Here is a 24,412-nt window from a genome sequence, read left to right as displayed (position 1 = left end):
AATAGATCATAGGGAGGAACGCTGTCAACAAATTCAGTGAAAAAAGACCAGCAGACAAATAGAGTAGAAACCAAGTGATACTGTCCTTTGGTGCCAATGTTTGGGTGCACATTTAGGTGAGCTAGATCTTAACTTGGCACCAAAATAAGCGGAGGCTTGGTGCCAGTTAGGCCTCACAAGGGAAGAGTATTCCACAAGTGGTGTGTTGTAACAAAGAAAGAATTTCTGTGTAGTGTGTTTGTTGATTCTTGAGGTGAGGCATAAAGGAGGCACTCCCTCAAGGTCTTCTGCCCTTTATAGCTTTTTAAAAAATAGCATCAGCACCCTGAACTCTGCATGAAACCATATTGGCAGCCATTGCAATTCCTTTAAAACTGGTGTCATCTGGCAGTTATTGCCAGCAGTTTGGCTGCCATGTATTGCACTAGCTGCAACTTCTGTATCGCTTCCGAGGGCGACTTTAGTTGAGTGCATTGCAGTAATATAAATGAGAAGCTGCCAGTGCATGAACTATGTGTTCTCCACAGGGCACCTTCTGAGGCATCACAATGGTGGAACCTTTTCTGCTGCTGTGGAGTTGCAACCTCTTCTTCCTTAGCTCTCAAAGTATGTCTCATTTCCTGGGAAAGCAAGTATTTTTTTCCCTTGGCACAGGCTCTTGCAATATTCAGTTTCCCCTTTCTGTAATTCACCATCCCTTTGTCTGACTCCCAAATGAGTTATGTGAGGAGGGGATGGAAGTGTTTAACCAAGCTTTGCTTGAGATGTTGAAATGTACACATGGACATTGCTCAGTATATCAGTGCACCTGTAGTGTTTTCTTTTAAAGGAAGCTTTACTTGGCTCAGAGTATTGGTTGATTTTCTTTGTTGAGAAATGTCCACATTTTTATTTAGTCTGGATTGTTTCTAATCAAAGTCTGTTTGATGCAGATGTTTTCCTTTACATAACCATCATTTGGGGCCAGAAAGTCTTTGGGACAGTGGCCATGGTGGATGGAGGATTCTGGAATTTGTAGTCCAAATGGTAAATTCCCCAATTTTTGAATAATAATAATTTTAGAACTGCAGCGCTAGAAGAGACTCTGGATCATTGAGTCCAGACCCTGTCAATGAGAAGTGGTGGGAAATCAAACTTCCAACCTTTTGATCCATAGACAGAGACTTAAACCACTGAGCTATCAAACAGGCAAATCCATTCCTGCATTCAGAAATTCAGCAGTTCTAAGTGGAGTGAGACATATGCTTCCTGTTCTAAATTGTGTAGATTGATCTATCTTGCTCCACAAGGAGTCAGCAATAGTGAAATTAACTGGATTGAACATGATGGCAGGGGTGCAGTAGAGCTTAGTGGAACTCCAAAACTTCTTCCAAACTTAAAAGGGCTAAAGGCTATCTAAAATATTTTACATTGGGGATTGGGAAGGTATAATTTGCCTGATGTGGTAGCATGGCAACTCTCATGATCTCCCTCACCATTGTGCCTTTTGGCAAGAACTGATGGGAATTGCAGTCCACAACTGCTAGAGGACGACATGTTCCCCATTTCTTTCTTACTTTGTGCTGGCAAAGGAAGGCAGTAGAGTTGAGCCATAGAGCTGTGTTGTTGTTTAGTCATTAAGTCGTGTCTGACTCTTCGTGACCTCATGGACCAGAGCACACCAGGCCCTCCTGTCTTCCACTGCCTCCCCATGTTGGTAGCTTTGAGGACACTGTCCAAACATCTCGTCCTCTGTTGTCCCCTTCTCTATTTGCTTTCACATTTTCCCAACATCAGGGTCTTTTCCAGGGTCTCATCTCATGAGATGGCCAAAGTATTGGAGCCTCAGCTTTAGGATCTGTCCTTCCAGTGAGCACTCAGGGTTGATTTCCTTCAGAATGGATAGGTTTGATCTCCTTGCAGTCCAGGGGACTCTCAAGAGCCTCTTGCAGCACCACAATTCAAAAGCATCAATTCTTTGGCGGTCAGCCTTCTTTATGGTCCAGTTCTCACTTCCATACATCACTACTGGAAAAACCATAGCTTTAACTATGCGGACTTTCATTGGCACAGGTCATGTGTCTGTTTTTTAAGATGCTGTCAAGGTTTGTCATCGCTTTCCTCCCCAGAAGCAGGCGTCTTTTAATTTCGTGGCTGCTGTCACCATCTGCAGTGATCATGGAGCCCAAGAAACTAAAATCTGTCACTGCCTCCATATCTTCCCCTTCTATTTGCCAGGAAGTGATGGGACCAGTGGCCATGATCTTAGTTTTTTTTTATGTTGAGCTTCAGACCATTTTTGCGCTCTCCTCTTTCACCCCCATTAAAAGGTTCTTTAATTCCTCCTCACTTTCTGCCATCAGAGTGGTAGCATCTGCATATCGGAGGTTGTTGATATTTCTTCCAGCAATCTTAATTTCAGTTTGGGATTCCTCCAGTCCAGCCTTTCTCATGATGTATTCTGCATATATGTTAAATAAGCAGGGAGACAATATACAGTATTGTCATACTCCTTTCCCAATTTTGAAACAATCAGTGCTTCCATATCCAGTTCTAACTGTTGTTTCCTGTCCCATGTATAGATTTCTCAGGAGGTAGATAAGATGTTCAGGCACTCCCGTATCTTTAAGAATTTGCCATAGTTTGCTATGGGCCACATAGTCAAAGGCTTTTGCATAGTCAATGAAGCAGAAGTAGATTTTTTTTTTCTGGAACTCTCTGGCTTTCTCCATAATCCAGCGCATGTTAGCAATTTGGTCTCAAGTTCCTCTGCCCCTTCGAAATCTAGCTTCTACTTCTGGGAGTTCTCGGTCCACATACTGCTGAAGCCTACCTTGGAGGATTTTGAGCATAACCTTGCTAGCGTGTGAAATGAGTGCAATTGTACCATAGTTGGAACATTCTTTGGCACTGCCCTTCTTTGGAATTGGGATGTAGACTGATCTTTTCCAATCCGCTGGCCACTGCTGAGTTTTCCGAACTTCCTGGCATATTACGTGTAGCACCTTAATAGTGTCATCTTTTAAGATTTTAAGTAGTTCCATTGGAATGCCATCACCTCCACTGGCCTTGTTGTTAGCCATGTTTTCTAAGGCCCTCTTGACTTCACCCTCCAGGATGTCTTGCTCAAGGTCCGCGACCACACTATCTGGGTTGTCCAGGACATCCCAGTCTTTCTGGTATAATTCCTCTGTGTATTCTTGCCACCTCTTCTTGATGTCTTCTGCTACTGTTAGGTCCCTTACAGAAGCCGAAGAGCTGTACTGCTACGAAATTCTTTTTCTTTTCTGCTCTCTTATGTGTTCCAGCTGCATTATGTGTACTTCTTGATTTGGGGTGCAGTTATCTCTGCTTACAGCAGGACAGGTACCTTTCTTCTTCTGCTCCATCTTGTTCTGTAATTAAGTTTGCATAAAGCTTGTACCAGCATCATCTTTAGCAAGTAGTCATGCTTTTCATGCCCAAGAATGAGTTTGGCTGTTCTTTATGAATCTGCACAAGACTCTTGGGTATTCATGTCATCCCTTACTTCTGCACGTCTGCGCCGTGCTGGATAGAGTGAAGAAGACAATTTCCCGTTTACCAATAGTAGTGTGCTACTTTGTGCCTCTGTGTATGTTCTGCAGCTTCTTTGTGTCTCAGTATCACTGAAAAAATGCAAAAGAACTAAAGAAGGGGGCAGGCAGCACCTGATACTATTTACGTCCCTTAGGAATAAGGCACCACACGTCCTTGCATCTTGTGGCCTCCAAATATGGGCAGTGCAGCGGGGTGGGGGGATACTGCCTGTCTTTGAAATAAAGAGCATAAGGCATTTATGACTTAAGGGATGGTTAGCATTTGCAGGAGTGCTGCTCTTCTAAACAGGCTGCTCACTTCCTGTCCATCTTATTTTAAAAAACAAATAGTAGCTTTCCCCCCTTGTGAGTTCCAGTGGATTGAACTGTGGCCTGTGAAGCCCACAAACTCGTAGATGTTGAATATTTTTGCCTCAGAGAAAATTTTTGCTAGATACTCTGCTTGCTTTTCTTTACATCATTTCCCACTTGTATCCAACAATGTGCACAAAAATTACCTGCATCAGTGTTTCAAAGCAAAATCTTCCTACATTATAGTAATGGTACTTGAAATTTTTGGAAGTTTCTTATCTTAGGAACTTTCTATATGAACATTGAGTTTATGTTTTTTTATTCATCTATGTTGCATGATAAACACATACAGTATATGCCTGTGTAATGTAGTTTAGGGAAGTGTTTCTGTTCTGGGAAACTTTTGTGTTTCTGGCACACACAGTATAGTAGCTGGGTGGTGCCTCTATTGGCCAAATTGCCTTCTAATAGTTCTATATATCTCTGAATTCTCTATATATCTCTACTTGAAAGTTAAGTCCCACTGAGTTCAGTGGCCCAAGTCCACCTGCTAATCTCAACATAGTAGACCCATTGAATTATTGAAATGTATGTGTTGACTTGCATCCAGCAGTTGATTCAGTGTGTCTGCTGCAGTCTGGATTAGCAGATGGATTTAGGCCAATGAGATTTACCTTTGGGAAACTGGATATAAGATTGTCACCTCAGGCTATAATCCTAATCATGCTTACTTGGAAGTAAATCTTTTAAAACCTAACCAGCTATGAGAAAGGAGAGGGAAAATATAAGAAGGGGCAGCCTTTGCTCTTGGTTATCCATGGGAAGCCAGTTTTTTTCTTTCTTTTCAAAGTCAGCCTAAGAAGGGTTTACTCTTCTGTTTAGTCTTCTGTTCTTATTCTGGTACTTTACCACTTGTTTTTCTGAAGAATGGCTGGCATTACTTCAAACACATTGGTAAATATGTATTGCTATTCAGGCTGTGAGCTCCCTCAGCTGCACCCCAGTACTTATCTGAATATTGTATTTAAAGGATTGGGTCAAAGGATAGAATGCCCTTGTTGTTCCATGAGCAGATAAAGCTGTAAATATGTATCTGTGAAGTGCCTGCTATCTGTTCGAAATCAAAGCACAAGGCAGACACATTGTAACTAGGACCTTGCCATGATAAATATGTAAACAGTAACTTGTTGCTCAGCCTTCTCTTTGAATGCTGAAGCTTGTCCTTCTTGTATGGTTACTGGATAGCCTTTGTACAGGGCTGGCCTCCCATGTTTATTACAATCATGGGTGCTTCCAAACAAAGCGCATTATGCAAAACACATTATGAATTTATTCTTTCTCTTCTTCTTTATATAAGCACTTTGTGTAAGAAGGTGGGGGAGCAGTGGGAAAACACAGAAGGTTGATAAACGGAGCTGAAGTCAGCTTCAGCCCCACCCAAATAATATTCCATATGCGAAGCAGACTGATTGCCTAATAAAAGCTTTGCCTGGAAGCAGGGGTGGTTTGTGGGCCAGGAAGGAAGGCCTCACTTCCAAATTTTGTGGTGAGGTGTTCTCCCAGTAATGAGCCTCCCTTGCTTGAAAGCACCCTCTGCGATTTTTTTCCTTAAACTTCGAGACTCATTTAGGGAGATTTTGCTGATTCACTCATCCAATTCAGGGAGCCTTCCAGTAAAACTACAGACCTGAAGAAGGTGTAGATTTCTTAAGGGTTTGGGGAGTTGGTTTATGCGGGTGAAGGAAAGTGTTTCAATTTAGGGGTCTATGACAGTTGCAACCAGCACCGCCCTGGCTAACTGCTAATAGTTACCTAAAGTGAACCTGCTGATGATCAGGAGAGGTTCAGAGGGTCCTATGTCCTATAATTCGAAGCATTATTCCTTCTATTTCTGATAACTGGACATGATTGTGAATGCTTACATAGCCAAAATAGTATCATGTGTGCATTGAAGGGCAGGCTTAAGGAAACCCTAAGTTTTACACAAGTACAAAAATATCTCCAGGAAGAAGACCCCGAAGGAGAAATCACTGGAAACATCCCAATGAGTGACTAAATAGGAACAGTAGTTACTAAATACTGACTGGTTGGGGGTAGAGAATTAAAAAACCAGGTGAAGGAAAAGGGAAGTATTCCACTTGGCAGCATTTTCTTGGAGGGTCTGCATGTTGCTTACTCCTAGTTCTTTGCAGCTGTGTGTTCTAAAGGAAATCATCCATGAATTCCTTCAGATTTTTATACTCACTCTTTTAGTGGTTCACTCTAATGAAGGAGGAGGTGGGTAAGAAACTAGCTGTTGTAGGGGGAGGGTGAATTACTGGCAACAGCAATATCATATTCCCAATAATCATAATGCTGCAGCTCCACAGAATACTGAGAAAGTTCACTTTGGTAGATCATGGTTTCCTTGCACTTTCTGTTATCAGGGTCGCAGGCCTGAATTTAGCTGGACTGAGGCACTTCACTTCTATCCTCAGAACATAGCTTAGCTTCCTGAATGCCAGGCAGGCATCCAAGTGTAGATAGCACCATTAATATAATATAATGGTGCCTTGCTTCCTCTTCTGTTGTCTTCTAGATACATTTATTTTGGTCTAATTGATCACCTCACCAGCATGACATGGATGCATGGGACTGGAGTAAATTGACTTCAGCTTACGTTGCTTTCAATACTACTAATCATTAATAATCAGCTCTATTTCTGACACCATCAATCAATCAATATTAACTCCAGATTAAAATACTGCCACACTAAATTCTCATTTTTAGCAAACATTTGCCTTTCAAAAACAACCAAAGTGCAGAAGGAAAGGTGAAACATTAATCTTGGTTATTGAAAATCTGGCATCTTGAAGCAGTTTTAAAGAACTGCCTCAGTTGCTAAATTAGAAACGTTGGCGATCCTGCTGAGGCAGGCTGGAAACCTTTTCCCTGCCACACCCAGCCCACCTCCACAGTCATTCTCACACGCAGAAACACATTACTGATGCTTTTATAACCAGCTATCCAGCTTTAACATTTTCATAATACTTTATGGGTCTCAAGAGTATGCTGGGATTAGATGGTGGCCGGAAATGGATACTTCTTCCCAAGTCACGAAGACCCGTTCTCAAAATTTCTTGTTTCCACAGTGGCTTGTGTCATCATAAACAAAGCCGCTGCCTTAAACAAAGCCAAAGCTTTTGCTGCTGGTATTGTCTGAACTGACAGACAGCAGCTCTCCGTGATTTAAGAGATATTGCTGAACCTTATATGAAGGGGACAGACTCCGAACCTGGAGCCTTCTGCATCCATAACATGTGTTTTACTCCTGAAGTATTCCTTCCCATCTATGTAACTTAATGGTTTGGTTTCCCTTTTTCTTCCAATGTAAGGCCTTTCCAAGGATTTGAGCCTAGGATCTTTCACACCCAGAGACTCTTGTCACCAGATTAGGGTTGACAAAATGAGTCCCTTCAAATGTTGCTGAACATCAATTTCCAGCAGTCTCGGCCAGCACAGATGTTGGGGAGGGATACTGAGAGTTGTGGTCCAGTAACATTTCAAGGTCCTTGCTTTGGATGCGCCCATACTAGACAAAGAAGGGGGACACAGAGCTGTTCTACAGACAGAAAAATTTCTAGGACCACAGAAATTAATGCATGGCAGACATTTCTACAATCCTAATTTAGTTAGAAAAGCAGATTCGGTATATTATTTGCCTTGAACTTGGAGGATTCTTTTCTTGTGGGTGAAGAAACAGCCTCTCTCTTAGCCTAAAGCCTTTTAGCCTTCTGGCCAGATTGCAGCCACCCATTTAAATACCATTTCACAGCCAGTTTGGAGACACAGGATATTTCTGAGTCATCTTTAATACCAATTTTAAAAACATCTTAATCTGATCCTATCTCTTCTGATTTTGTAACAGATCCATATAATCTTTGGCTTTGTTCCATTTTCTTCTTCTTCTTCATATAAGATCATCATAATGGCCTGTCTCTATCAGGAAGGGACAAAGAAAGTGGATTTCTTACATTGAAATGGCTAATTCAAGTAAACTATCCCAATATGAAATCCACGTCTTCATGTCTTGGGTTCTCTTTCTTTTCTAGTTGAGGATATATAAACTGGGGACTAGAACACATCTTGATGTGTGCAGCTTAGGCTTACAGTGCAAGGACAGAGGCAGGGGCAAGGCTGGGACCAGAAATAAGGAGGACTGTGAGTCAGCTTGGAACGGACAACAAATGAAGGGTTAGGAGCTATGTTAATACTAAAATAATAGTATGGCAGACACAGTATTTCTGTATGTATTTTTATAGGCAGAGAGTGTCTCAAAAGATGATTGAACAAACATTCTTATTAGTTTATGATTAATGCAGAGCATAGTCTCTGTTTCATACAATTTGCATTTAAAAAGGGGTATGTAAAAAATCAGATCCTGCAGACCTTTGTTCAGTAGCGGCTTGCTAAAGATTTCAAGGTGTGCATTGCAGCTGCCTCCTAGCAGGTGCATAGCTAAAGGTAATTCCAGTAATTCCAGAACTTCAATGAGTAACATACAGGTTGTAGGGAAACAAGAAAAGCACATGGTGTTCTCAAGCCAGCAAACTAAGTGTGTTTTAAACAAAGCTTTCTGAAGCCAGAGGAGTGCTGAGAACTGCCGTGGATCATTTTCCTCCATGCAGGTTTCCCATAACAGCTGTAGTATTTTCATTTACTTATTTATTTATTTATTTTCCAACTTTTACCCTGACCATCTAGATTCAACAAATCTACTCTGGGCGGCTTACAGTCTGGATATAAAACAAAATTAAAACAAACAACAATATCAAACATAATAGAGATAAGCAAAGTCCAAGATAGTAAGAGATAGGGAATTAAGAATTGGAAGGGGGGAAGGCCTGCCTGAAAAACCAAGTCTTCAGCTTGTTCTTAAAAATTCCCAGCGAGGGTGCCAGGTGAATCTTAAGGGGCAATATATTCTAAAGGTGAGGGGCCACCACCGAGAAGGCCCAGTTTCTAGTTCTCTCCTTCCGGGCCTCTCTCGGGGTCAAGCACATCAGCCGCCCAGCCTGGCTAGATCAAGGGATACGAGTAGAGCTAGGTGGGAGCAGTTGCTCTGTCAGGTGTCACGGTCCTAAACCATTTAGGGCTTTATATGTAACCATTAATACCTTGGAGTCAGTGTGAAAACGAATGGGCAACCAATGTAAGGCCACCAGAGTAGGGGAAATATGATGATATTTTTTTCACCCCAGTTAATCTGATGGCCATGTTCTGGTCCATTTGTAGTTTCCACATCAATCTCAAGGGCAGCCCCACATACAGTGTATTGCAGTAGTCTATGTTACATAACAGCACTGATGTTACCTGTCTGTCATGGGTTTGGAGGGAAAGTTCCATCCTATGGGGAGTGGAAGGCGGGACATCAGGAGGAGGGGCTGTACTGTATAAATATGTGATGCCTGTGTGGTGAAGAGGGGATGCTGAGACAGACTGTGAGACACTGGGTTGGGACGAAGCAGCAGCTGGGGAAGAAGAAGCTGTTGTGGGAGTCTGTGTGTCTGACAGGGTACTACTGTGTGTCAGAGTACCAACCTGAAAGGTTCAGGGGTCTGTTGGTTAGCCAGAACTGATGGGTTCAGGGTCTGTGCTTTAAGTTAAAGGTTCTAGGTGAACCAAACTGTATGCTGGTGTGTGTGAAAATAAGCCACGTTACTTTATTTTATTCACCTGATTGCTTATTTTTCCCTGTGTGTATTTAAAATAAACTTTATTCTTTTTGTTGTTTAAAAATCCATCCCTGGTCTGTGTGACTTATTATAGGGAATGGTTGGTGGCAGCTTAGTAACTGTGTGATAGATCCCAGTAGGTCTGGGTTTGTCACATTGATTGGTGTCCAGCGTGTGGGATACGACTGGTCCAGTTGTCCAGCGGTCCAGCAAAGCCTTGGCAAGTGTGCCCAGAGCAAGGGGGGTCTAGTCAGGGACAGTCTGAGGCGCGTAGGTAATCTTCTAGGTGTACCTCACGGGGAGGTGCACTAGTAGAAGAACGTGCCAACTGGGGAGACTTAGATTAAGGTGCTCTGAGGCAGCCTGATTTTGGCGGGAAAACGCTGAGGCAAAACTGCGTAGCAACAGTGAGCTAGCTTGCCAGCTGAGAGGCCCAGCAGAGGGGGGTAGGCTCTGACTCGATACTGTTGCAATTTAAGTGCTGAGGAACAGCAGCAATCTCTAGGGAGAGCTGGTTCTGAGGCAAAAAGGAAAAAAGTGGTCGTTTTATTTTGAGGCTTGACTTTTTAAAGCAGCCTGTTCTGAGGGGGGATTATGCCCTTGACTCGAAGCAAGATAGCAGACATGAGTGAAGTGAAAGACCCCCAGATTGACCAAGGTTCTGAGGATGAATTTGGCTCAGTGCAAGGTGACAGCACAGGAGAGCAGGACCCAGAACTCAGAAAATTACTCCTAGCCCAACAGCATGAACTGAGGGTGAGGGAAATGGAAATCAGAAGAAAAGAAAGAGCTGAAATCTGTCAGGCAGAGGCAGATGCCAAGAAAAGGGGAATGGCCATGAGGATAAAAGAGATGGAACTGAAACACCAAATTAGACTGGTACAATTGGAATTGAAGTTCCTAAATAAGTTTATTAACAATTTATCAGGGGAAGAAATGTCAAAGAAGGAAAAGTATGAGGCTCAGGTCAGACAAAGTGAGCAAGATCTTGAAAAATATACTCAGCAAAAAGACATTAAATTAAAAGAAATCAGAGATAAGACTGAAGAAAAAGTAAAAGAGATAAAAGCTAGGGCTGAGGAAGAAATTTTACAGATCAGGGCTGAGTTTGAGGCCAAGCAAAAGGAGCTGGATTTGAGAATAAAAGGGAAAAGCCAGCAAGGGGGAGGGGCCCATGGTGAAGGGAAGCCCTCAGGCATGAAACCAAGCCCTCAGAATTTGGAGGGAAAACCCAAACAAGAGGAGAGAGAATCAAAATACACCAGAAAATGCTATTTCTGTCAGGGAAAGGGTCATCTGATCTCAGAGTGTGAGAAATTGAAGCAGCTAAAAGGAATGGTGCCTCAGAATTCTAGTGGGACCAAGCCAAAAGCTGTGTTCTGTGTCCAGCAAGAGCAAGGCTCAGTGTCACAGAGGGAGCCTGTTGCCATGGCTACTCAGTCTGGAACAGCTACCTATGCTGAGCAGGCTGAGGAAAATGGTCCTCTTGTGGAGGTAAAGCGCTGCTTGCTGATAAAAACAGATTCTCAGTTGTTTGAGACAGCCGGGGTGGACGTAGGAATACTTGACCGTCAGTATAGGGGGCTGCGGGACACTTGTTCCCAGGTAACCCTGTGCCATCCCGATATCATTCCCCGGGAGTTTATAATCCCAAATGAGAGCATAAAGGTAGCAGGTATTGAGGGGCAGGTAATCTCTCTGCCAGTAGCAGAGGTACCTGTCAACTTTCAAGGCTGGAGGGGAGATTGGCGGATAGCGATTTCATCTACTCTGCCAGCAGCCGTGCTCGTGGGAAATGACCTGGCTGAACATGTGAAAAGGGTGCTAGTGATTACACGCTCACAAGCCACCACGGGGACAGTTCAGGGGGGTAATGATGAGCCAGAGGCGGAAGCAGAGGGGAGTTCAGAAGCTGTGGTGGAAACCTTAACCACAGACAGCAGATTTGGACAGGAGCAAAAGGCAGACGCCACTCTCCAAAAGTGTTTTGAACAGGTGACTGACGCCCAGCTAACACCTGAAACCCCAGTGAGATTTCTGGAGAAAAAGGGGATTTTATATAGAGAAACCCTGAGGAATATCTCAAAAGGGGGAGATGGGATCAGAAGTCAGCTGGTGGTACCTGAAAAGTATCGCCCCATGATCTTACAAAGGGGTCACTCTGACATGTCTGCTGCACACTTAGGGGTGAAAGGGCCCCTTGATTTGATCAAGCAAAATTGGGAGCAGATCACCCAGGATGACCCACAAGACGTTGTGACTTACATAGACACCTTGATGATTGACCTAAGGAGAAATCTAGAGCTGGCAGCAGAAAACCTGCAAGCTCAGAAGGTCAGACAGAAAACATGGTATGACCACAAAGCTAGAGAGAGGCACTTTGACCCAGGGGAGGAAGTGCTTTGGCTTAGGCCCTGCAGAGAGAACAAACTGCAGCTCAAATGGGCAGGACCATATAGGGTCATCTCCAAGATGTCAGACCTGAACTACCTTATAGAGCAGGAGGAGAACCAAGCAAGGAGGGTGGTTCATGTGAATGCCCTAAAACCCTACTACAGAGGGGAACAGAGGGTTCTATTTGCTATAAAAGCAGCTGAGAGTGAGGAAGCTGAATTACCCTTCTGGGAGGGTAGAGGGGAAGTAAAATACAACCCAGAGGAGGTAAAGATCAGTCCTGCACTCACCCCAGACCAGCAGCAAGAACTAAAAATGCTGCTTAGTAAATATCAACAGGTGTTTTCCAACAAGCCGGGGATAGTGAAGGGAGTGATGCATCGGATCCACACAGGGGATGCACCCCCGCAGGCAGTATCCCCATACCGAGTAACGGGACCCTATAGGGACAAGGTGCGGAAGGAGCTGGACGAGATGCTGAGGGAGAACATAATCGTCCCCTCTTCTAGTCCTTGGTCCTCTCCGATAGTCCTTGTGGACAAGCCTGATGGGAGCATTAGGTTTTGTGTCGATTACAGGAAATTAAACCGTGTAACCACTCCTGATGCCTACCCAATGCCCAGGCTAGACAACCTGATTGAAACCATAGGGGGTTGTCGGTTCATCTCATCATTGGACCTGGTAAAGGGATATTGGCAATTAAGAATTGATCCCAGGGATCATGAAAAAACTGCCTTTTGCAGCCCTTTTGGTCTCTATGAGTTTCGAGTCCTGAGCTTTGGTCTCAGAAATGCACCAGCCACATTCCAAAGGCTGATGGACCAGACCTTGGCAGGGCTCAGTGACTTTACAGTGGCCTACATTGATGACATAGGGATCTTCAGTAATACCTGGGAAGATCACCTGATACACCTGGAGTTAGTGCTGCAGAGGTTAAGTGCAGCAGGGCTAACAGTAAAGGCCAGCAAGTGTCAGCTGGGTAGCCCAGAAATAAAATACTTGGGTCATATGGTAGGGGGAGGAATGATAAAACCCCTGGAGGCCAAAATAGAAGCTGTTCGTGATTGGCCTAGACCCAACACCAAGAAAAAAGTCAAATCATTTCTTGGGTTGGTGGGCTACTACAGAAAGTTCATCCCGAGGTTTAGCGAGATTGCGGCTCCGCTGACCGATCTGACGAAGAAGACGGCTGATGACCGCATCCCGTGGACCAGCGACTGTGAGGCGGCGTTCCAGAGGTTGAAGGAGGCGTTAATCAACTATCCTGTCCTGCGTGCTCCAGACTTCGACCGGGAGTTCATCATCTACACCGATGCGTCTAACAGCGGGGTAGGAGCAGTTCTGTGCCAGGAGGATGAGAATGGTGACCAGCATCCGGTGTCCTACCTGAGTAGGAAACTTCAAAAAGGTGAGAGACATTTGGCAACCGTGGAGAAGGAGTGTTTGGCCATAGTCTACGCGATCCAGAAGGCCAAGCCTTACATCTGGGGAAGACATTTTGTTCTGTGTACTGACCATTCACCGTTGCAATGGTTAAAGACGATGAAAACCCACAATAGCAAACTTATGAGGTGGGCTTTGAACTTACAGGACTATGACTTTGAAGTGAAGGTGGTCAGAGGGTCAGTGAACTGTGTTGCTGACGCCTTATCAAGAAGACCTGAAGACTGAAGACGGCGAAAGAACATGGACTATATGTATATAATGAAAACAAAAAGTTAAAATGTACCTGGTTTTGAATTTGGTTGGTATTAATAAAGGTAAATTGATGTACTGTATATGGTAAAATGGTTAAATGCATATTTGCTATGGTTTACTTGGAGTGTAAGTATATGTAAGTATTATATGGTATGTATAAATGTTGTTGTGTATTTTATGCAGGTTGTTTTTTTGGTGAAAAGCACTTTTAGCTTTCCCCCTACAAAACAACTTTTAAAGAGGGGAGGTGTTACATAACAGCACTGATGTTACCTGTCTGTCATGGGTTTGGAGGGAAAGTTCCATCCTATGGGGAGTGGAAGGCGGGACATCAGGAGGAGGGGCTGTACTGTATAAATATGTGATGCCTGTGTGGTGAAGAGGGGATGCTGAGACAGACTGTGAGACACTGGGTTGGGACGAAGCAGCAGCTGGGGAAGAAGAAGCTGTTGTGGGAGTCTGTGTGTCTGACAGGGTACTACTGTGTGTCAGAGTACCAACCTGAAAGGTTCAGGGGTCTGTTGGTTAGCCAGAACTGATGGGTTCAGGGTCTGTGCTTTAAGTTAAAGGTTCTAGGTGAACCAAACTGTATGCTGGTGTGTGTGAAAATAAGCCACGTTACTTTATTTTATTCACCTGATTGCTTATTTTTCCCTGTGTGTATTTAAAATAAACTTTATTCTTTTTGTTGTTTAAAAATCCATCCCTGGTCTGTGTGACTTATTATAGGGAATGGTTGGTGGCAGCTTAGTAACTGTGTGATAGATCCCAGTAGGTCTGGGTTTGTCACAGTCTAGTCTCAAGATTATGATTGCATAGACCAGAGTGGTGAGCGCCCCAACGTCCAGATAGGAGCGCAGCTGGCAATCCGCCGAAGACATAGATGGGTGGAGGGGACCATGGATGCTTCCTGGGACTCCAGGGTAAGCGCTGGGTCAAGATAGACCCCCAAGCTGTGGACCCCCTAGCTGTGGACCACACTCGTTCTTGTGAGGGTTGCCCCCCAAAAGAGTGGGAGCTTCCCAAACCACTGATAAGAGGGGCGCCCACCCTCAAGACCTCCGTCTTGTCCAGGTTCAGCTTCAGTCCATTTTTCTGCATCCATTGCAGTACAGCTCCCAGGCAGCACTCAAGGGGTGAAATGGCCTCCACTGCTGTTGGAAAAAAGGAGATGTAGAGCTGCGTGTCATCAGTGTACTGGTGACAAGAAGCACTGCACCCCCGGATGACCGCTCCCAGTGGCCTCATATAGATATTAAACAGCACTGGAGAGATGATCAAGCCCTGCGGCACTCTGCAGTTGAGGAGCCACGGGGCTGATACACTCTCTCCAAGCTGAACTCTCTCAGAATGGTCCTCCAGGAAGGGCCAGAGCCAGGCAAGAGCCAGGCCACTGATCCCCAACTCAAAGAGCCATCCCAAGAGGATACCCGTGGTCGACGGTATCAAAGATGGCTGAGATATCAAGGGACATTTCCCCCCTATTGGCCTCCCTCAATATGTCATCAAGCAGGGCAACCAATGACATTTCCATACTGTGATGCAGCCTGAAGCTCGACTGGAATGGATCCAGGAACAGATCCATAGTACCGGCAACAATAGAAGAAATGCAGGAGAGAATAGCAGTTGCTGTGTGTCTATGGCTCTGGTGGAGAGTGGGGTGGCTGTACCTACTGAATATCTCAGGAATCCTACATCAATCCTTTTACATTTATTTTACTTTAAAAGCCAAGTAAATTAGATTGTCGCTGCTTTTGTACTATTTCCAAATGGAAGGGTGTGATGTCCTTTTCTGATTCTTCTGTAAATGCCAATTCCAGTAACCTGGTAATGAACAGCTCTTTCCATCTCGAAATTGTTCTCTCTCCCTTTCCTGTCCCTTCTTTTTCAGCAGTCAGCATGTGCATTGGAAGAGAATGAAACAGGCCATCACTGCCTCACTTCTTGTTTAAGTATACCAGTTGATTTTGCATTCACGAATGATTTATACTGAGATGGTGTATATACACAAACAGTAGGGAAGTGGGTCATCAAGGATATGTGTTCACTTGAGTTTTTTTTAATATGTGAATAAAATAACAGAACATCAAATAGAACCCATCTTGAATCATCCAATAAATGGGATAAGAACTTATTCTTACTACGTAGACCATTCCCTGATTGTCCAAGTTGAAGAGTGTCTTAATTTCTGTTCATAATAACCAGTTGATTTCTTGCTTGTATAGTAAAGGTTCCCCTTGACAAATTGCCCAGTCATGTCTGACTCTAGGAGGTGGCGCTCATCCCCATTTCCAAGCCATAGAGCCAGTGTTTGTCTGTAGACAGTTTCTGTGGTCACTTGGCCAGCACAACTAGACACTGAATACCGTTACCTTCCCACCGTGGTGGTCCCTATTTATCTACTTGCATTTTACATGCTTTGGAACTGCTAGGTTGGCACGAGCTGGGACAAGCGACAGGAGCTCACTCCGTCGTGTGGATTCGAACTGCTGACCTTTTGACCTTGCAACCCAGAGGCTTTGCAGTTTAACCTGCAGCGCCACCACGTCCCTCTTGCTTGTATACTAGGTCTAAAACAGCCCTGACACTAGGTCTGTAATTTGTTAAGCATAATCACCTCTTGAAGGGTTAATAAATAAGCCTTCCAATTTCATCTAATTCTGCCAAGAGAGGACTAGTCATTACTGTTTTAATGTTTCCCATGATAGTCTTTGGGAAGAGTAGACTTCTGGATTTCTAAATCTGGACTCAGGTTGTGACTTGAACTGAGACAGATGAATTCTGAATCAGTCCAAGCAAAAGCGGCCCATTTCCCAAATTGTGAAATTGAGGTGTGGATGGAACTGAGAGAGCTCATACATGTTCTTGACCTCAGAACCAGGAAAGGTTCTAAAAGATAACTTTAAACAATCTGTAAGCACTTAGAAAAAGAATATTGTGATTTCTAAGATTCAGCATGGGTTTATCAAAAACAAATCACTCTGTTCGAAAGAGTCACAAGCTTGGTAGATGCAGGGAATGCTGTGGATATAGTACATCTTGTTTTAAACAAGGCTTTTAAGAAGGTCAGTGTTCTTTCCACTATGCTGGATATAAAAGTGAGATAGATGAAGATACAGTACTAGTAGGTGGATTAGTATCTGCTTGATGGATTGTATCTAAAGAGTATTCACTTATGCTTCCTTGTCGTCATAGAAAGGAGTGAGAAGTTTTGCCATGAGCCCACTGTGGTTCAGCACCATTATAAATGACTTGGATAAGAATGTCAAGGGAATGTTCTTCAAATTTATAGATGATGCCACACAGTGAGTGCTGGCTAATCCTTCAGAAAACACAGAGTTCAAGACAACCTAAACAGGATAGAAATTTGGACAAAAATAAACCAAATGAGTATTATAAGGAAAAAAATGTAAAGTTCAACATTTAGGCAGAAAAAAGCCCAGTATATTATAATGGAATGGACTTCCTCAGGTGGTTGTGGATTCTTCTTCATTGGAGATTTTTAAACAAAGGCCACCCGTCAAATAAGCTTTAGATGTATATTTCCTGCTTTTGCGAGAGATGGGCCTCAATGACTATTGGGTTTCCTTTCAGCGCTAAAATTCTATGGTTCTTTTTGGAAATTTTGATCATCAGCTTCTGCTTCATCATTTTTAGGTTATAGCCATCGTTTTGTTTAATATTGCCCAATTGTTCATTACAATAAAACTTCCTACATTAAGTATGGAAAAATATTCATTTTTATAAATAGTTTGTTAAACAGATGGTCCACGTTACCCATCTTTCACCCGTGCAACATCTGACCTAGTTTTGAATAATCTCTATTCCATTTTCTGTTAACATATTATGCCTCCCACATGTAAATACCTGGAGCACAGATGAATGCTCCCAATAACTTCTTGCTCCTCCAAAAAAAAAAAAAGGAAGCTACTGAAATCTGTCCTAATGACTACCAGATATTTGGCATTTCTGACTTCCACTGCTTTAGAATAAAAGCAACCATTTTACTTCCCTTCCTGCCCTTACTTAGACTGCTGAAATGAACAAAACATGGGGTAGCCAGGAATATGTTTTTCTGTGGAAGCTCTGTTCAGTTCTGGTATATGGAGCAAAATCCCACACCCAGAATTCTTCAATTCTAAATGCATTGTTCTTGTACCAGCTCCAGTAACTGGATTGTGGCGTTTGTGAAAAAAGGTTGATCATGCTAATCAAAAGTGTGCCCACCCCTGGGTTAGTTAATTTAACTTGTTTGCTGTGAATGGCTGCAGTACTTTCAGTGTGATAACCAGTATAGTATCTTTGGCTTACAGAGACTGTTGTACAAGTGCTTGGTTAGAGAACACACCCTGCCCTAATGCTGTAGTGGTTTTAATTTTAGAGACCAGTAGAGGAAAAGCAAGTATCAGTATCTTTAATTTTTGTAAGCTCTTGAAAACAATCATTTCTGCTGCTTGTGTAATAATTTTTGCATGAGCATATACTTCTAGCATCCATGCTAGCTATGGTACCCGGGTAGTTTGCCCAGGGAAAAAGAGACCCTGACTTAGATGGGGCAGTTGGCCGGAGTGAGAGAACACGCACCCCAATGGATATTGCACGTACAAATGCTGTAGAGTGTTTTCTTTTCCTGTTGTCCACTGGACCTCTGGGAAGAAATGGTTCTGCCTCTGATGTGTTGCAGATCTCCTCTCTGCTCTCTCCAATTGTCAATACTGTATTGGCAAACGGATTGGAGTTCAAGCCAAGTGAGGCTTAACTCTCAACTGCAAGCAAAATTGAGTTTTGCGTGAAAGTTTGTTGAGTCAGTAAGTCTGAACACTGGGGTGCAGGGATGAACTCTTCTATGTTTCTGAGTTTAAATAAAGTCTTGACAATCACACCCTCCCATCTACTATGCCACATCCGCATTCCAAAGGAAATTAGACAGGCCCACAGACACATTGTAATGGGCTATTTGGTTTGGGGAGTCGGAGCTCTGTATAAACGTTGGTGCAGATCTAGAGTTTCTTTGCTTTTTAAGTAGGAACACTGGCTCAACTCCATACATATTTCCAAGGGGATAATAAGGAAGGAGGTGCAATATATGGTGGCACAATGCTGAAGAAAGGCCTCTTGCACTTTAAATGCAAAAACTTATTAAAACATATTGTTAACTAGCAACCCATTCTCTCTGAAAATGTGAGCCTGTTGTCGATGTTCTGTCATGCATTCTGCGGGCACCAAGAAAGAGAATACAAGGTTAAACTAATGCAGAAGGATATATGCCTTATTCTTGGTGTCTGAAATCAGTGGCAGCGAGGAGCAGATGTAGGCGATATCCCAGTAAACAGGATGCATGGGATGCTCCAGATATTGATGGAATGCGCCTCCTACCATAATTCAACAGTGGTTATGCTGATCAAATTTATAATTCAGCAGACCTCTGGAGAGCCACATGTTGCTCACCCCTGCAGTAGATTATTATTGCCTTCTTGTCACATAGGTTAATGGTGGTCTTTCATGCCTTTATGATGCGGGGGGGGGGGAGAAAATTGTTGCTGTGGAAGAATGCTGCTGATTGGGGTCTCTTGACTCTGGGTGGCTGAGTGTTTACTCTGAAGTGAATCTCACTGAGAGGCATAATAAATTGTGCAATACGTTTGCAACCAGAGCTGCATACAACATATCACAAAGTCATTGCAAGGAATAATGGTCACTTTGGTTTGCTAATCTGTAAAAAAATGTGTATTGTTACCTTTCCACAATTAAGTGCTGATTGGGCCTGCGTAGACTTCTGTTCTCTTGGTAAAATTTCAAGGAGGCCTATTGAGGAATGAATTCTCATCTCTTTGAAGTAAAGCACACCATCAGAGGATGGGAGGATTATTTAGATTTAAGACTGACTCTTAAAAGAAGCTGAGAACACAGGATGGGGAGTGGGAGGGCTTTCACTTGCTATTTTCTCTGCCCCTCACCTTTACCTAGAACCACAGATTGGGACTTGGACATCTTGGCAGAACAGGCTACCTACAGTAGGTGCCAAAGCACTAAATGAATAAGCACACTATATCTCATGAAACTGACTCACATTCTTTTGTTGACTGCTATTTTTGGTGAGGGTTGTTTCTATTTTCTATGGTGTTTGCCTCTAAGTGAGCATTGCCTCCTCAGATCTTTACACAGCCAGCTCACTTTTTCTTGTTTAAATTTTTTGCCTTTCCTCCAAGAACCCCACATGTACTTATGTTTCCTATGCCCTCAACCAAACAATTTCAGCCTTTTTTAAAAAAAATCCTTGGAGGTAAACCAGGCTGGGTGACTGTGTAAGAAAGTGATTGTTCCAGAGTCACCCAGTGAGTGAGTGTTGATAGGTAAGTGGGGATTTGAACCCGGATCTCTCTGGTCCTGATCTATCACTCTAGGCTGCACACCACCCTGGCCCACCCTAGTGTTGTGGGGATAAATTAGATGAACTTCTTATTTGTAGCATTAGCTTTTTTTTCCACTATAATTTATTTGCTGGCGTAAGGGTCACCATAGTTGACAGTGTGGTGCCATGAAGATAGAGCATTTGTTGATTCTGTGTTCACTTCATGTTGGGCTTCTCTTACCGCCAAAGTATTTACCTCTCCATCTTTGCATCTCTCTTTTCTCCAGGCACAGTATTACGGAGAGATTGGCATTGGGACACCACCACAGAAATTTACTGTGGTCTTTGACACTGGATCATCCAACCTCTGGGTGCCCTCCGTCCATTGTCACCTGCTGGATATTGCGTGCTGTAAGTTATTTCTTTAAGTAGAATTACATGGTTTATACGGCAATGTCTCCACTCATTGTCACTTTTGCACAGTTACTCCAGACACATAAGATGGCACCCTGGGAAGTGGGCCTGGTGTGATTCTTTCCCTTTAACACACAGTGTCTCTATCCTTTTAATACATCCAACCTCTTATCATTCTAGATGGGAATGATGGGAGTTGTAGTTCAATATACAGTGGTGCCTCGCATAACGTTTTTAATTGGTTCCAAAAAAAAAACGTTATGCGAAACATCGTTATGCGAAACACCATTTCCCATAGAGATGCATTGGAAACCGGTTAATCCGTTCCAATAGGCACGGATTGCCGTCCTTAAGCGAAAAAACCCATAGGAAACATCGTTATACGATACAATGTATCCTCCATTGGAATGTATTGTAGCTGACTCAATACGTTTCAATGGCTTTGCGAAGTCAATTTTTGCAAAATTAAGTGTGTCATAAAAGGGTCAAAAATGGTTTTAAATGCTTGGATTAGCTTCTGCACCCTCTAAAACGGATGCAAAAGTTAATTTGGCTTTGATCTGACTTTTCGTTAATTAATGGTGAATTTTTTTCCCCCAACTTTTGACAGCTGTCAAAATCTGACAGCTCCATTATTTCCTATGGGGGAAGAAAAAATTCACAAAAAATTAATGAAGACTCAGCAACTGTTCTAAATTGTTGGGTTCGTTAGAGGACCCCCTAAGTTGTGTGCAAACCTGATTTGGCTTTGATCTGAACTTTCGTTAATTTTTTGTAAATTGTTTTCTCCCCCATAGGAAAGCATGGAGCTGTCAGATTTTGACAGGTCCATTGGTTCCTATGGGCCAAAAAACAAAAATTCACAAAAAATTAACGAAACGTCAGATCAAAGCCAAATCAGGTTTGCACATGACTTAAGGGGTCCTCTAACGAATCCAAGCATTTAGAACCGTTTTGGACCCTTCTAAGACACTTTTTAAATTGAAAACAAAAACATCGTTAAGTGAAGCAGGGGACCTAAAACAAAAAACGTTAAGCGAAGCATGGTCCCAAAAACGCTATGCGAAAATCGCCCATAGGGAAAAACGTTATACGAAGCACAATCTGACTCTGAAAAAATAAACGTTAAGCGAAAAAAACGTTAAACGAAGCAAACGTTATGCGAGGCACCACTGTATCTGGAAGGAATCTGACTGGGGACTCTCTAATCTTCAGTAGTCATTTATCCCTTGCAGTTTAGTGCACCACAAATGGAGCAGCCTTTGCTTGTGTGCTGAAGTGTTTAAACATGTTGGAACCCAAGTAATTTCCTATGAGCAAATCAGTGAACAAAAATTCTAACAGTCCAAAGTGAATATTAATGGGACAATGCATTACATTAAGCCAATGTACACTTCTGAAATTTTTTAAAGGTGGGGGAAGAGTCCATCAATCATATTTGTGACTTTTTTGTGCCTCCAGGATCCTCTTTGCATGTTTCCAAGCATAATTAGTCTGTGGCTTAAGTTGGTCATCTTTGCCTCATGCTGAAGAGCAATGAAAGTTTTCTTAGAGGATTGAAGTTGATTTAAAAGATGTTCTTATCAAAGTATATACACCTATATTTTCTCGAAGGCTTTCACAGCCAGGATCTGATGGTTGTTGTGGGTTTTTCAGGTTCTTTGGCCGTGTTCTGAAGGTTATTCTTCCTAACTTTTCGCCATTCTCTGTGGCCGGCATCTTCAGAAGACAGGAGTCAGAACTCTGTGCTCTCTCTATATATACACGTAGCCTATTTTTTGCACCTGTAGTGTTTCAGAACCTTTTTGACAAAAGGTGAATATGATGAAATGAGTAGTGTATGTCACAGGTAGTCAAGAACTACCTCCTGCTCTCTTCAAAAATATGTGTGTTCGATATGTATCTCCTACCTTCTCAAGTCTTGAGCACCATTGAGAAAAGAACCTGCCAGGTGTACTTGAATCTCAAAATACTCTTTCCAAATCCAATTTAGCAGCCAAATTGGATCTCTTCACTTAATTCACCATATGTTGGAAGAGCTTTAGAAAGCATTCTGCTGTTCAGGTTTCCAGGCAAGGAGATGCATGCCAGTAGTCCTTTTGCCCTACTCATGAAGTCCCACTGGTTCAAACGGAATTAAAATGATACTTGGCAGCAGACGGCACTTGAAACAAGAAGACCTGCACTTGGTTTGGTAAACATTGCACCACATTCAGATGAATAAATGCTACAAACCTGGCTCTTATATTCCTTGAAAGGTTGGAATGAAGGTGTTCTGCATCACCTCATGTACCCTATTTTGTTGTCATCACCGGAAGCTGTGTCTTCTGGTATTTGTTTAAAAAGCACAAAGTATGTGCACAGATGGAACTTAAGTGCTTTCTGTTGTCTTCTTCCTACAGTACTGCATCACAAATATGATTCATCCAAGTCGAGCACATATGTGAAAAACGGTACAGACTTTGCTATCCATTATGGTACTGGGAGCCTGTCAGGATATCTCAGCCAAGACACTGTAACGGTTAGTATACTACCAGCATTGACTTATCCAAGCAATTGAAATCCTGACTTTTTAGTGAAAAAAAAAGAACTTCCTTAAATTTGCTTCATTGCAGTTCAAAGAACACATACAGACGTGTTTTAAAGGGTACATAGCTATTACAGCAATAGTAGCCACGTATATCCTTTTTTTAAGTTGTGTGCCTAAAAAAACAAAAACTACTGAAGTGTGTTTAAGGTCTAGATTTGATAAAGCACTCTGATGTTGTTTTTCCCAGACCAAAAGCCACCTTGGAGAGGTACCATGTGTTGTAGACTTCAGTAGTTCTTTGTCCAGCAGTTGGGTGTTTCCTTTTGTCTTTTTCCAGTCCCTCATGTCATGTTTTAATTTTCTATTTGTAAACATAGAAAGCTTTTGTAACAGCCCTGTAGTTTGTGTTATCCATGACCGTAAGTTGTGATTCCCGAAGCCTATCAAGAAGCAATGCTGCTTCCTTTTGTTAATACATTCTTGTAGTCTTCCTGACTTAGAGAAGACTATTCTTTAGAAAACCTTGTAGGGAAAATACTGTACATTGAAATCTCATAAGTTTTAAGGGAAATGTTGAGGAACACTTCCATGCTGATTCAGTAGAGCAATGAGATTTCAGCACCCTGCATGCTTTTTTGCTTGACTTCCCCTCACTTAGTTATACAAATAACTATTCTTCTTACTTGCGAAATATTTTAACACTCTAAGCACCAGCTATTCCTGCCATTTAACAAATTACACTTAATCTCAAATCCCCATTCCATCCTAGAAAATTACTGACCAACAAATTGAGCGATCTACATTATTTCCTAAATCATGTGACTTCTCATTTCGTTCATTGGTGTATTTTAATAAAGGTTTCCAAGTTTTGAAAAATTGCTTTATTTCTCCTCTGTATATTCTGATCTTATTAGTCAATTTCTCCATCAACAGCATTTGCCATAACCTATTCAAAAATGTCTGTAATGAAATATCTTGGGTGTTTTTCTGTCTTTTAGCAATCTCACACCTTGCCATCCCTATAGTATTTGCAATTAAGCCTTTATTGAGTAGCTTTTCATTTCCTTTGTAGATGCTGAATATAAGTTACAAAATGAAGTAAGTGAAACTGTCACTATCCAATTAAATTAACCGTTGAAGGAAGTGACTAGACCAAATGACATAAACAACTTAGATGGTACTGAGCATGGTCTCAGAAGTGCCTTCATCTGGACATGTACCTCAGGACATTTCATTCCTTGGAGGGGGAAATGATTGAGATCAAGTGGTGTGGATATTGAAACATAAATTACTACAGTTCCCTCTGCAGGGCACAATTGCAGTATATGTGTGGATCTTTTTTCTAAAATGACTCGTCACTTTGAGTGTGATCAGATGGTGGCAAATGTGTGAACCTGATTGCACCAGAAAAGGTCACGTGAAGTCTCCCTTCCATCTGCCAATGAATCGCTCCAGCCTGGCT

The 24,412-nt window shown here is 42.6% G+C and overlaps 1 protein-coding gene across 1 annotated transcript in view; it reads left to right on the top strand.

Moving 5' to 3' along the window:
* Positions 1 to 24,412, top strand: part of CTSD (cathepsin D) — a 46,352-nt gene that overhangs the window by 10,888 nt on the left and 11,052 nt on the right. Inside the window, exons 3-4 of the mRNA XM_020788827.3 lie at positions 20,294 to 20,417; positions 22,823 to 22,941. Of these exons, the coding sequence (XP_020644486.3) occupies positions 20,294 to 20,417; positions 22,823 to 22,941 (243 nt within the window). The remainder of the gene's footprint in view (positions 1 to 20,293; positions 20,418 to 22,822; positions 22,942 to 24,412) is intronic.

This window comes from Pogona vitticeps, chromosome 1 (assembly GCF_051106095.1).
Source record: "Pogona vitticeps strain Pit_001003342236 chromosome 1, PviZW2.1, whole genome shotgun sequence".
In the NCBI taxonomy this organism is placed as follows: Eukaryota; Metazoa; Chordata; class Lepidosauria; order Squamata; family Agamidae; genus Pogona; species Pogona vitticeps.
The sequence above is the reverse complement of the archived record's forward strand: the minus strand, read 5'-3'. Positions and strand labels throughout refer to the sequence as shown.